The sequence below is a fragment of the Epinephelus lanceolatus genome, chromosome 13 (genome assembly GCF_041903045.1).
Source record: "Epinephelus lanceolatus isolate andai-2023 chromosome 13, ASM4190304v1, whole genome shotgun sequence".
Lineage (NCBI taxonomy): Eukaryota > Metazoa > Chordata > Actinopteri > Perciformes > Serranidae > Epinephelus > Epinephelus lanceolatus.
In genome coordinates, this window is record NC_135746.1 from 11,229,413 (window position 1) to 11,243,496 (window position 14,084).

At 43.3% G+C, this 14,084-nt stretch overlaps 1 protein-coding gene across 1 annotated transcript in view; it reads left to right on the forward strand.

Annotated features, from left to right (window-relative positions):
• nkain2 (sodium/potassium transporting ATPase interacting 2) overlaps window positions 1-14,084 on the forward strand; it is a 135,255-nt gene that overhangs the window by 44,302 nt on the left and 76,869 nt on the right. Inside the window, exon 2 of the mRNA XM_033649332.2 lies at window positions 13,904-14,041. Coding sequence (XP_033505223.1) covers window positions 13,904-14,041 — 138 coding nt within the window. The remainder of the gene's footprint in view (window positions 1-13,903; window positions 14,042-14,084) is intronic.

Sequence of the window (14,084 nt, forward strand, 5' to 3'; positions counted from 1 at the left end):
CAAAACGCCATGATGGAGTAAACAGTTCAGTACAAAGAAAAAGAATGAAGCTTTGAGACCAGCAGTGACTGAGAGGTGTGTCACTAGCTACAGTAGTTTACTAAAACAATCTTGCAAGTCATCACTACGTACCCGACTTCAAGAACCATATATTTTATAACGACACATTTTGCTATTGCACTTTCTGGTGTGACCAGGCCATTAGTGCTTTGCTCCATTCTGGATCTGGGGTTGAAATAACGTAAACAAAAAGTAAGTTATGGTAGAAGTCAGCATGCAGGTTAGCAAGCTAAGCTCACTTGCTTTGTCTAGCTTTCCACTTCCAAACTTTACATCACAATTGGCCCTTGCGAAGATTGTAAAGGGACAGTTCACCCCCCAAATCAAAAATACATATTTCCCCCCTTTTCTGTAGTGCTATTTATCAGTCTAGATAGGAGGAGGAGGATGCTGTTAATGATTACATCTCGCACTGTCACGAGCACCAGCATCTCGTCCACGAGTAGACGCACGCCTCCTTCAGCACAGTGATTTGGCTGGCAGGTGTATTTTTTGGCACTTTGAGCACCACAAGCTGAGTGCCATCTAGTTCCATTATATTGGAGAGAAGGCCGACATCTCTACAGCTGATATCTCCAACACTCTGCAACTCACACCAAAACAATCCAGGCTGATAAACAGCAATACAGGTAAGGGGGAAACACCTATTTTTGATTTTGGGGTGAACTGTCTCATTAACCAATGCTCTATGGTCTTGTTCAAAGAGGTTGTGGGGCTTCTTGCATCAATGCTCATAAGCTATGGGGCTAGTTAGACAGTCAGTAGTGCACCATGGGAGTTAACAACACGTCTCTTAGCAACAGTGGCTTTCTGAATGCCTGAAATTTAGATGCCATTTCCTCAAATATGACCAAGTTCTTTATCTTTTATCCTGTTTTGACACAATGGCTGCAGTATCATCATATTAATATTTCCTCACACAAATTTCAAGTCAAAATCACAGTCTTTGTAACCTGTCATTCAGTTCAATTATCTTTCTAAAATGTTTCCAATATCAATCAAAACCAAAAGCAACCTCTGGCCAGTTAAAGAAAGAAAGAACATTCAAATGACAGTACCAGGTTTTCAAGCCAGACCTTTTTTTTGTTTCATTGTTGTTTCCAGGCAAAGAGAGAGCAGCACCCAGCTGACAGAAAACAAAAGAGCAACGGCAGAAATAGATGGAGACGGAGGGGTGGACAGTCACAGACAGAGAGGGAAGATCTGTTGAAATACCAAGCTGATTAGCCGGTGTTTCTGACATTTAAATGCCACGTTTACATAAAGAAATATTTCCTAAGAATATTAATCACCCCAGTTAATTCACAAGGAGATCTGAAATGGATCCTCAGGGCTTGTGGCAAGAGACAGGGACAGAGGGAAGAGGGGCAAGTACAGAGGGAACAATGGCAGAATGGTGCAGGATTGGTATTCATCGCAGTGTTGCAAAAATATGTTGAAATGTTAGTTGAGTTATTATTATGTTACAAGTCTTACCCGTCTATTATCAGACAGAGATGCAGGTATCTTGATGACCTTCAAAACTCAGTGGTGTTCAACAAACATAAAAGGACCAGTAATACATAAGAAATACCATTTGGTTAATGGCTTTTATCCAAAGTGCCATAAAGTAGAAGGAATGCAAACCTTGTCAGCATACAGTAGGTTGTTTCAGTGTAATATGGAACCTCTGGCAACGTCATCTTTTAAGTCAATGGTCCGAAAACAGCACAGCCCATTTAGTTAATAGGTGAAATCATGTTGTCTACCTAGAAACATCTTCATCTCGACTGCTGGGCTGAAACAACCTCTCAGCATGCGGTGCTCTGATACTCGTTTCAAGTGAGCAAGAACCTGAATGTATTGCAGCATTGAAGCACTTTGTCAGTGACATCCCGAGCTGAGAATAAAAAAAGAAAGGACAAGAAGAAGAGAGGCAGACACAGTAACAGAAAAAAAGGTAATTCCCTCTTTGGCATTTCTGGTTAGGGAGCGGAAAGATTTATGTAAGGTCTATCTGTCTGTCTTTCCGATGACATTCCATTTAAGTATGTCGGACGTCCGTGGGACTTAAATTGCAGTTACAATTTGTTCAGGTGCCCGGGCTTATTATTGCAAATTAGGCGAGAAACTGGATTTTTGCCTGTGGGCCAGCAGTTGCTCATCACAGTTCTTAGTAGCCTGTCTTGGGCTGTAGCATAGAGATGAGTGACCATAATGACAGTGCTCCTCTACAGCACAGCTTTCATTAACACACTGCCATCTTGATCCTTCTCGGTTGTTCCACATGACACATCAGAGTACTTACAGGGTGTTGCTAACTCGCTAACACTGTCTCCGTCCTCTATTTCCAGCTGGTGACAGCCATGGCAGCCAGATATATAAAAAGTGACATGACAGGCCAACAAAAGTGAAGAACAGATGAACCAAATGTGTGTCATCTAGACAGGGATCTATGAGCTGTGACAACTGTCAGGTCAGACTGATTCGTTTAGTTAATATCTTATGGCTGCTCAGGCAGTGTCCAGTAATTGTGACTGATGGTCTTCCTCCACATGAAAACAGTTTACAAAAAGATCAATTATATTTTTATACAGTGGGCCTACTTAACGTCAAGTCAAGTGGCAACCTCTGGGACTGACAAATAAAGCTGCATTTCCTTGAAAGGCCACTTGGGGCTGGCTACAAAAGTGAGTCAATCCCTGTAGTCTTCCATGTTAAAATGCCAGACTTAACAACAGAATTAAACCTGTTTACAGCCTGATACAAAAAGAGTTTAGTCTTTATAGCTAATTTCAACATTCATGATAACTGTACAGACGGTGAATTCTTATATAATTTACTAATTTAAATGTTATTAAGGCTTAAAGTTTTGCCAAATTAAGGGCGTGGCTTCTTTAAGTCACAAGTGGATGCCATTCATCAAGAAGTTGCTACCATGGCAAAAACCTTGTGAGGTAACATCACCATAGCGTAACCCCAGATTCACAGAGTATAGGTGTGTTGCTATTTCACTGTTTTCAGTTCATGAAAGTTATTTGCAACGTTTTGGTCACCAAAAAAAAGTGTTCAGTGTTTGATTGTACTGAAAAACCCTTTAAGGAATCACATGTTCAGTTTTTCCAATAAGTGCGTTTCGTTTTTATGGTGCAATGACTGTTTTTGGTCGGTGAAAATTGGCATTAGCATTATCACAGTTAACCATAGACTGTGAATGCACTGTGCTAACCAAGCTAGCAGCTAATGTTAGGGTTATCTCCAGCCTCTCATTCATATATGATCACTTCTGGTTTCAAAAATTGAAGACGGTGACAGTCAAAACGCCAAACTCTAATTTCCAAAACAGGAGACCACAAACCAACTGATGCTGTCACGGTGACTATATCCAATGTTTTATGTAGTGTCCTATACCATTCAAATTATGGGTTGATAACGATGGATCAAGGGTATGTACTTAACATAAGATGCCATTTAGTGTGAAATAATTCCTTCAGTTTGAATATGACTTGCATGTTTGAGTACATTCACCCTGAGCTTAGAATTTTCTAAACTATGGAGCATGTAAAGTACTGCTTCAGTTTGTTTGGGCAGGTCAGAACAATGATCTCTGACCTTTGTTGCTGAAACTGCCTCAAGTCTTGAACCTCTTCCAATAGATAGAGATACTTTTGCTCTCTGCTGGCCACACATTTTGACATATCATGTAACTTCTGACTTCTTGAGCTAATCAGTTCAGTTATGTAGTGTATGTTTTTTCCAGCGGAGGAATATTGCTAAAATTAAGCATTTTGTGTCGTGCCTAGAATAGTGTTACTCCTTTTTGTCTTCTGGATCATTTACACGTCGACTGAAATGCTGCTGCAAAGCTGTTGTCTAGGACCCCGTAAAGGTCTCATGTAACTGAGACCTTGTTGTGACTCCTCATCAAATTCAAAATCCAGTTTAAGATTCTTGTGATCACTTTTATAGATTTGCATGGTCGCACATCTTCACTGCATGCCCTGTGATCAGAGGCCCTTAAACTTAAAACTCATTTCTTTTGAACTCCCACATTTTAGGAAATAGGCTTACTTGTTTTCTGGTGGAGAGCTAGATGAGAAGATCAAATCCGATCTCATATCTATTCATTATTAAAAGGCTACAGCCAGTTAGCCTGTCTTAGCACAAAGACTGGAAGTACAGGGAAACAGCTAGACCCTATCTTACACCTGGCGCACAGCTCTGCACAACTGTCATTGATAGTTTCAGACCAACTAGTTGACATTTTCACGACCAGCTGTATAAGCACCAAATGTACTTGGGCCCATCTGTGCACCCATGGGCGTGTAGGTCTTAATGTAATATGTGGTCAGGCACATTGTTGGCGAATTGCTACTTTGAGACAGCAGAAAGCAATTGCGCCATTAACCAACAAAAACCTGGTCTAAAGTCAGAGGTGTCATATTTTCCAGCTGGGCGTATTATTCAGACAGTAAAATGTGCCTACTGGTGGGTTCACAACATGCGTACACTTGGCTTGATACACACACAGGCTTGCGGATGGGTTGCTGGTCTGTGAAATAATACATCATTAATGAGGAAAATATTATTACATTCTCAAAAATTTGAACGTAGCAGAGATTAGAGCAGAGCTGTTGTTAACTCCCCATTAAGAGAGACACTGCGCTTTTACTCACAACGAGCAGTGTAATTGCACTGATTATTTCAGAAGCTAAAATTTTAGTTTTGTTTCCTCTGTCAAGTTTATAACAACAGGTTTAGGTTTGTTGCCTAAATGTCCCACGATATTTGCTGCAGTGCAGATAGTTCTGACGGCATTACTGTCAGCAGAAAACCACTCACTTCTCCAATTTGCCGAATCCACCGTGTAAATAGCAGTGCACCAGGTGCAGGCACACTTGGCTTTTAAATGGAATGGGAGATAACACTCTAATTGGTTGAATTCATAATTTATGAATACAACGTATATGCCTCATGCATTTTACTTTGCGCCCAGATTATGTGAGGTTAAGATAAAAAAAACGGGGTTAGACACCCCGTAAATGTACTTGCGCCATGGACTTTAGACCATGCACTATATATCCTTCAAATAGGGCCCTTTGACTTTTCACCCTGACAAAATGTAATTCTAGGGTCCTGATTTTTTGGTAGATATGGAAAGAGTTAGAAGACGTTACACATTCTGGCACCAATATTACTTCTAGCCTACAACCATTTGTACTTTCCCAGAGTCAGTTTTCAAACACCCATCCTACTTGAACCTCGTGTGTTTCTCACCTCACCTCACCTCAGCCTGATGAAATTTCTTACACAGACCTAAATATTAATCCATATCTCCCGAAGCATCTTGATAATCTCCTTCGCCGGCCCAGAAAGCCCATGAGATCAGGAAATTTGAAAGGTGCACCTCAGGGCCCAGAGGGAGCTTAACACAACTCCCTGGAAAGTCTAGCTAATTCATCCAAAGGTAACACATCGGCTGTACCAGTCACAGTCGTGTTACCACTGTAGGTTTATGACCAGAGCCTTAAGTATACCAGCCTGATGGCCGCCCTGTAATGTTAATTTAAGAGGGACTCTGAGTCGGAGTTTTGTGCAGTCTATCTATAGCCGAGTGACTAAGGACTTTATGGCTATTACAGATATGATTGAACAGTCCTGATGACAATGAGTGGGCCTGAGTGGGGAAATTGGATATATAATGGAAGGGTTTCCACCTATGATCATCATTGTCTTTTTCCATCTCCGCCCTCCTTCTTTTTCTCTTTCCTCCTCCACCATTTACTCTCCCTTCCTTTTTATCTTTTTCCCCTCCTTTCACTTTGCTCACCCCATCTTCCCTGCCGTCTTCTCCTCTCTCTCCAAGCCCTAAGTAGCCACAAATGGTCCCTAATAGCCTCCAATGGAGATGAATTGATCGTTGTGTGAACCGAATCGATAGGAGATTGCTTTTGCTGTACACAGTGGGATACGGCGCAGGCAGGCGGCCTTAATTAAGTTAACAGTAAACCACGATCGCTTCAGAGTTTTATTAGGAGAATAAAGTTTACGAGGAATACAGAGGCAGAGGAAAAAATATGGTTTCAGAATGAATGAGCGAAAAAAAAGGGAACCTATTTAACTTGATGTGTGTCTGATTAGCTGCTACTCAGTCGTGATGCTTCTTGTCTGACTCATAAACACTTTCTTGTACATTTTCTCACTTCCTGCACCTGTTTTTTCCTTCCACTCCATTCTTGCGTCTCTCCATACCTCCTCTCTTCCTCCAGTTCCTTCTCACTATCTATCTCGTCCTACCCTGTCTGACCTCCTCTCCATCCCTTCATCCCTCTCCCCGTTCCCCCTCCCCTCTCTGTCGTCTATAATGGGATGAGCAGCAGAATTTGATCAGCAGTTTTTTAAAGGTCACAGAACCAAGCGAAAACTCTCAGCCAAAAGCGCCGAGGGAACGAGGGAAGGGAAGGATGAGACTGAGGAAGGCAGGAGGCAAAGCGGGAGAGGGAGAGATAAGAGGCTGTGGGGAGGGGAAGGAAGGGGAGCTAGAGAAGGAAATGCTGCATGAGGAGAAGGTGGAGATGGAGACGACAGAGACAGAGCAGAAGGAGAGGGACAAGAACTGGAAGGTAGCGCAGTAATGGTGGAAAGAGATGGAGCAATGGAGGGAAAAAGAGGGAGGTGAGGTAATTTGCTGTTTTATGACACAACAGATCTGGTAACAGATGAATACATATTAAATATGTAGGAGAGCGAAGAGAGCAGGGGCTGATGAGGAGAACAGGAAAGAAGAAGGAAATTAGCAGAGAGAAGAAAGAGTGGGCGGGAGAGGGAAGAAGGTAAGGAGGGAGGAACAGAGGGGACGATGAGAAGATGAGACATTCTCACCCTCTCTCATCTCTCCCGATATCCTTAGCAACTGTCGGATCTTAATCACCCCTCCGTCTCTTCAGGCCCTCTCATCAGATCTCTTGGCCTGTCTCTCTGTCCCTCACCGTCTTTTTCTCTCTCTTCTCTACTTCTGTTTAAGATAAAAAGACACTTTCATCCCTCTGCAGTGTCTCGTAATGGTCACACAGTGCAGCTGTCTCCCCTTCTGGAGCTGTAATAATTCTTTGATATCATTCTATCATTCATTATCAAATAGACCAAACTTATTCCCAGATTCACTGAAGACTCTGTCCCTGTTGTCTCCTCTGTGTCTCTCCGCCGTCCCTTTCATCACCCTCGTCTCTCTGCCGCCAGTCTATTCCCCAAGTGTTTGAGTGTCTCTCTCAATCGCTTAGCTACATGTCTGCGGCCTGTGTGCCTTCATGTGTCGGTTTACTTTCAAATGTTTCACTGCTGCGACGACACTAAATGAATGTGGACGCATTTTACGGGAGGGAGACTTTATACAGCGAGTATGGACAACAGGACAGTGATGGATGCACTGTCGCTCTAAGGCTCTCAGCTAACTACTGCATTTGGGAGACTCATGCTAACAAGAGCACTGTGCTAATAAAACAGTAGGTGGAATAAACATTCTTGGTCCCTGAGGGATTTTGTGCCGGCATTAGACAGATTGACCGACGGCGGCTGCATATCAACTTTTTTTCTTTGTTTTATGAGGCACACACACACACAAATACACACACACACACACACACACACACACACACACACACACAGATACAGCTCTGTACACGTATTCATAGACACATTAAATATATTCATAACAGACTTGTCAGTGTTTATTATCTTTTCCATCTTTTCCATAAGCCTGGAACAGATCATGTGTTTGGTTGTGTCTGCATGTGTATATATCTGTTTGTCTGCAGCTAATCTTGCAAACTACTGGACCAATCAGCCTCATATTTTGTGTGCACATTTGTGACTGTATGCTCAAGAGTCTCTTGTGGTTGCAGGGATTCAAAATTGTTGGAAAACCTGTTTTATTGACTGTTGTGTACTGTCATTGAGTACTGATTCCTCGCTGTTCTTAAAGGACAACTTCGGTATTTTTCAACCTGGGTACAACTCGTTCTAAAATTGGTTCAGTATTGAGGGAGGCAGATGCAACCGTAGCCGCAAAACAAGCTAAAACGGTAACGGGGGCAAACGTGTCCCGTATAAGTTTGTGCATTAAAAGTGCTTTTTTTTGCCACTGACCGGTTCAGATCGCCAGTGCTATGAGTGGAGTCAGCTGTCAGTCAGTGTTGGAGCAGAGAGGGGGAGGGCTGGCCTGCTGGGTACTGTAAGTGAGTATGTGTGTATGAAGTGTGTGTTTTTTCACCACTGACCGGTTCAGATCGCCAGTGCTATCTCTGTAAATAGCATACTAGCCTTTCCCTTACCTCTGGGCTGTGTGATGCCACGAGCTCTCTCTACTCGTGGGACAGCCGTTTTCTTGAGGAAGAGGTGTTTCGGGATTGGATGTCTTCTCTTCTTCGGCTGGCAGTAATCGTCTTGGGAGAAGTGAGCACTGCAGACCCGGTGGTCTGCAAGGCGCAGTGTCTGGAGAGGAGTGTTAGCATCCATTTGTAGCACAACTAGCCACAACTTCAGCATCTCGCCGTCCGACAAAGGCAGCCTATGAAAGCTGTACGGGGTGTTGCGTGACATCCTGTTCTTGCGTTCGGGGAAAAAGGCCCGTTTATTTGAGGGATCCAAAAACTCCGGTAACACTCCAGGGGGTAGCACGTAAAAGACTCCGTCCCAAACTCTGACTCTTCTAGCGTAACACACACACTTCATACACACATACTCACTTACAGTACCCAGCGGGGCAGCCCTCCCCCTCTCTGTTCCAACACTGACTGACAGCTGACTCCACTCATTCACACTCACCACTGCCCCAGGGCCGCTACAATATGCTATCTACAGAGATAGCACTGGCGATCTGAACTGGTCAGTGGCGAAAAAAAGCACTTTTATACGGGACACATTTGCCCCCGTTACCGTTTTAGCTTGTTTCGCGGATCAATACTAAACCAATTTTAGAACGAGTGGTACCCATGAATCATACGCACACATACACATGGGGAAATAGGGCCCAGGTTGAAAAATACCGAAGTTATCCTTTAAGCAGCTGGTAGGGGCCGCAAGTTTACTGGCTAATGTTGGCTGGCTAAAAGCAACAAGCGGTATTGTCAGTTGCAGGTCACATTTAGGCCTTCCTCGTGGCATCCATGGAAAAGTATGGTCTAATTGTAAACAGAGGCATCTGCAGATTAATTCCATACCCCATATGTTATTATCCATTAAAGTTTGCCATGATACGAGAGAGAATTAGTTTCTGTTTTTGTTATCTTCACTGCCATTTTGACTGTAAAGGGGCCAGAAGGGGCACTTGGTGGCTGCAACTTGGTTTGTCCATCTGCTGCACAACCACATACCTCACCAGTAGCATTTCTGAAGCAGAGCTTATTGCCTGCCCAATATTGTAGATTTGCAGATTTTGTAGATTTGGTCGTTTTTCTGAAATGTTCTGTGTTGCATCTGCTGAATTACAAGACTTGTCTAGAATGGCCGTGATCAGCCCAGGCAGCCACTTGGCGGAGATCTGCACTCTACTTAGTACACTTAGGGTGCTTTCACACCTGCCCTGTTTGGTTCGGTTCAATCGAACTCAAGTTTGATTGCCCCCTAAGTGTGGTTGTTTGGGCAGGTGGTGCACACCAAAACAACCGGACCAAGACTGTCTTGAAGAGGTGGTCTCAGTCCAGTTACAAACAAACTCTGGTGCAGTTTGTTTGTGGTGAGAACGTGTTCCGACCTGGATCTGAACCAACTGCAGTCACATGACACATTGTTTGGGTTAAACATGAGCATGTTACAGTCCTGGAGGATTATTAATGTGCACCTCCTCCTGTACTGCCTTAATATGCACATTCAGCATGTCCAATGCATCAAAACATTGTTTTCTAGTTGGAGCTGCGCCTCGTTTTCAAACTGTATGGTTTGACTAAAATGAACAATGACAGCAATATAGTCCACGATGAGCAGCGCTAGTAAAAGTAAGTATATAAGCAGGAGCCTGGCAGTGTAATGCTCTGTAAGTAAGTAAGAATGAGAATTTTGAACTGGATCCTGAACTCAACAGGGAGCCAGTGAGGAGACGTTAGTGTAGGGGTAATATGAGACCGTCTATTAGACCTAGTTAGTAGTCTTGCAGGAGCTTTTGGATTGCTTGCAGATGATTAAGAGCTTAAATACTCAGTGCAGAGAAAAGTGCATTACATTAGTCAATGTGAGATGAGATAAAGGCATGTATGATCATTTCCAGGTCAGCAGTTGAAACAACAGATCTCAGTTTACTAATATTTTGGAGATATGGTCAGGTGCTTCACATGGGTGTCAAATGATGAGGATTTATCAAATAGAAACCCTAAATTACACAAGTCTGAGTGAGCAGCAGTGGAAAGAGGCCCAATATTTAGCACAGTTTAGCTCTGTAGGTAGTTAGGGCGGCCACCACAGATCCATATCAGCTTTAAAGGGATATTACACCCACAAAATGACCATTTGTTTATCAGTTACTCACCTCGTGTTACATTTACTTTTTGATGAAAGTTTGGTTTGCTGGCATTTCTCCATGATGAGTGAAGAATCCAAAAAATGTTTATGATATTAATTTAATCATTAAATGATATATTTTGGGCGGGGCAACACAATGGTTTGAGTTGAAGGTGTGAGAAAGAATAGTATCAGTAACATTGTTAACACTGTGCTACATTACAGAGAAATACAAAACCATACTAATGAACCTTCATTAATATAGGCCTATATTTTATCTACAAGTGCACGTCACACACTGAGCGAGCCGCCTGTTAATGACGCTGTGGGCTAATGGGCATGTAGCTACTTCCATGTTTCAGATGATACGTCATGTTTGTAGTCAACCAATGAAGATGAGTTTACATATCACCTTGGGTTGGTCCTTCACCTTCTCAAAATGATCCCACACTTTGGATTTCCTGCCCTGGGTGAAGCGTTTCTTAAGAGAGGACAAAATTCTTAAGTCAGTACTTGCAGATCCAAATGATTGTAAAATCAACACATAAAGAGTAATGTGCTGTGTCCACAGGTGGATGCACAGTGTATACTGTACCTAGATAAACAGCCTGAGTGTGAGCACGCCCCTGCCTTCGTGCTTTGAGCAGCAGAACTGAAAGGAACATCTCTGTCGGCAGCATCAAAGCCTGTCGCAGCGGCTCCCAAAGGACCCGGCTAGCCAGCTTGAAGCTCCACCTGTACAGGCAGCCAAGCTTTCATCAGCTGCACATATCACAAAACTGGCATATCTGCTAACATTACTGCTGCTAGCGACTGTACGCTGTCTGCAGCTCTCTCTGTCCCCCGAGTCGAAGCTGTTGAAAGACCGGGGCGACTTCACACCTTATCTGAAGCTCCTGTCATTTGACACATGCAAAGGATGCTGGGATTATGGCAGAGGAAGGCTGCCCGCGTGTGCTTTGTCTTTTGTCTGTCAGGAGAAGTCAGTGACTTAATTACAAAGAGTGATGTAGCGGGGCAGCTGCTGAAGTTAGTTGTTTTGCAGCTGAGCCATGTAATGAGAGTTTCACATCAAAAGATGAGTGCGGAGCAAATGAACAGATGGTGAGGTTTTGAATATTACATCTTTATTACTCAGGTTAGAACAATAAACACCAGCAGGAAAGGATCAGTTTGTGCCGACTGACCATTAAGGACGAGTGTAGTTATAACCAGGAGAAATCGATACGCTCGTTGGCTTTTGTGTGCAAACAAATATTTTATCCCTCCTATCAAATGTTCTCTCCGCCACACCGTGTTTGTGTGTGATTTATTGTGTGTTTTTGGGGAGTGTGAGTGCGTCCCAGCTGGAGTGAAGACTGTTTATATTATTGGTGATGAAAGAGGGGCCCCCAGGGGCCTCAGTAATGGGCTGGGAGGCCTCTGACTTCTTATAATGGCCTCTGCATGTGTGTGTGTGTGTGTGTGTGTGTGAGAGAGAGAGAGCGAGGCCCAATTGCACCACTATATAATTGTCAATGGGAGGACACACTTTTACATAATAAAATGAAGTCGATACACAAAGACACATAAAGACAGAGAGACGGAGCCTGTCTCTCACATAAAGGCAGGGACACAAAGAGACAATGTGTCTCACACACACACACACACACACACACACACACACACACACACATGCTCTCACACATTGTGGTGCCAGCTGAGCCCAGTGTGTCCAATAACAGCAGGTGCTGTCAAGTGCAAGCACAGCAGACCTGCCCTGACATGGACACACACACACACACACACACACACACACACACACACACATGGGTGGATGCACATATGTCAGTGCAGCACACACTCATTCATACACCTTCCTCTTCTTGTAACCCTCTTATCCAATAAACATTCTCAAAGTTAGAGCTAATGTGAAATAAGTGTAGTTTACACAAGGTTACAGTTTGTGTGTGTTTGTGTTTATTTGTGTCTTTGTGTGTGTGTGTGTGTGTGTGTGTGTATACCTGCTATTTGGCTGTGAAAGGCTGTAGTGTTGCCATATGGTCTCGCATTAGGGCACTCCAAACTCAGCCATCCAGAAGTCTGTGTGTGTGTGTGTGTGTGTGTGTGTGTGAGAGAGAGAGAGAGAGAGAGAGAGAATAACAGAGGAGAATAAAGCTCTGTATGTCATGAGTAAGCTGCTGGTGTTTAAACACTTATAGTGCTGAACTGTAAATATCAGTCTGTGTTTGGGCTAAATGAAGCTAATAATGGTCTGTCTTTCATTTCCTCTTTATTTCTTTTGTTTCTTTCGTTTCTTTCTTTTCTTTCTTTCTTTCTTTCATTCTTCCCTCTGCCCCTCAGTCGGCTCTTTCTATCTCTCTGTTTCTTTTCTGAATGCACAACCTCCTGTCTTTTTCTAGCTAAATTAAGCTAATTATGGTCTTTCTTTCTTTCTTTCTTTCTTTCTTTCTTCCTCCTGTCACTCAGTTGGTTCTTTCTTTCCTTTTTGTTGTGTTTTATTGCACCATGTCCTTTGTCTTTTTGGGATTAAATGAAGCTAATAATGGCATCTTTATTTGTTCTTTCTTTCTTTCTTTCTGTCTTTCTGTCTGTCCGTCTATCTTTTGTTTGTCCCTTCCTTCCTTCCTTCCTTTCATCCATCCATACTGCTGTCTGTCTGTCTTTTGTTTGTTCTTTCTTCTGTTCCTCCTTCATTCCAGCTTCCTTCCTACCTTCCCTCCTTCCTTTCATCATCCATTCTTTTGTGCGTTATATCCTTTTTCTCTTTCTTTTGCTCATTTTGTGTATTTTTGTTTGTTCATTTCCTTCCTTTCTTCTTTCCCTCCCTCCTTCTTTCCTTCTCTCCTTTCATCCATCCATCCCTTTGTGCGCTTTCTTTTTTCTTTCTTTTGCTCATTCTGTCAGTCTATCTTTTGTTTCTTAATTGTTCCTTCCCTCCTTCATCCTTCCTTCCCTCCTCCTGTCCTTCATTCCCCCCCTCCTTTCATCCATCCATCCATCCATCCTTTCTTTCTTTCTTTCTTTCTTCTTATGGTATAGTATTTCTTCTCTTCTCTTCTCTTCTCTTCTCTTCTCTTCTCTTCTCTTTCCCTTCCTTAATGCTCCACCACTTTTGTCTCCTGCTTCCTCTTCCTCCTCGTGTCTTTCTGTCTCCCTGTGTGTGTGTTAATATATTTAGCAGTGCCGTATCATACGCTGTGCTGACTTCATTAACTATCGCAGCGTGAGGCTCCAGTGACTGGATGATAATAAACCTACCCCCCCCCCCCCCCCCCACACACACACACACACACACACACACACAGTGTTAGGAGCCTAACAGTAATCCATAGATATCTAATCCTCTTTCTCCTCTTCTTCCTCCTCTCAGGTCAGCGTGTTGGAGCGTCAGGTGATAGATTTCCTGGGCTACCAGTGGGCTCCCATCCTGACCAACTTCCTCCACATCATTGTTGTCATCCTGGGCCTGTTTGGCACCATCCAGTTCAGGCCGAGATATGTCACCGGGGTGGGTTTTACACACACACACACACACACACACACACATACGC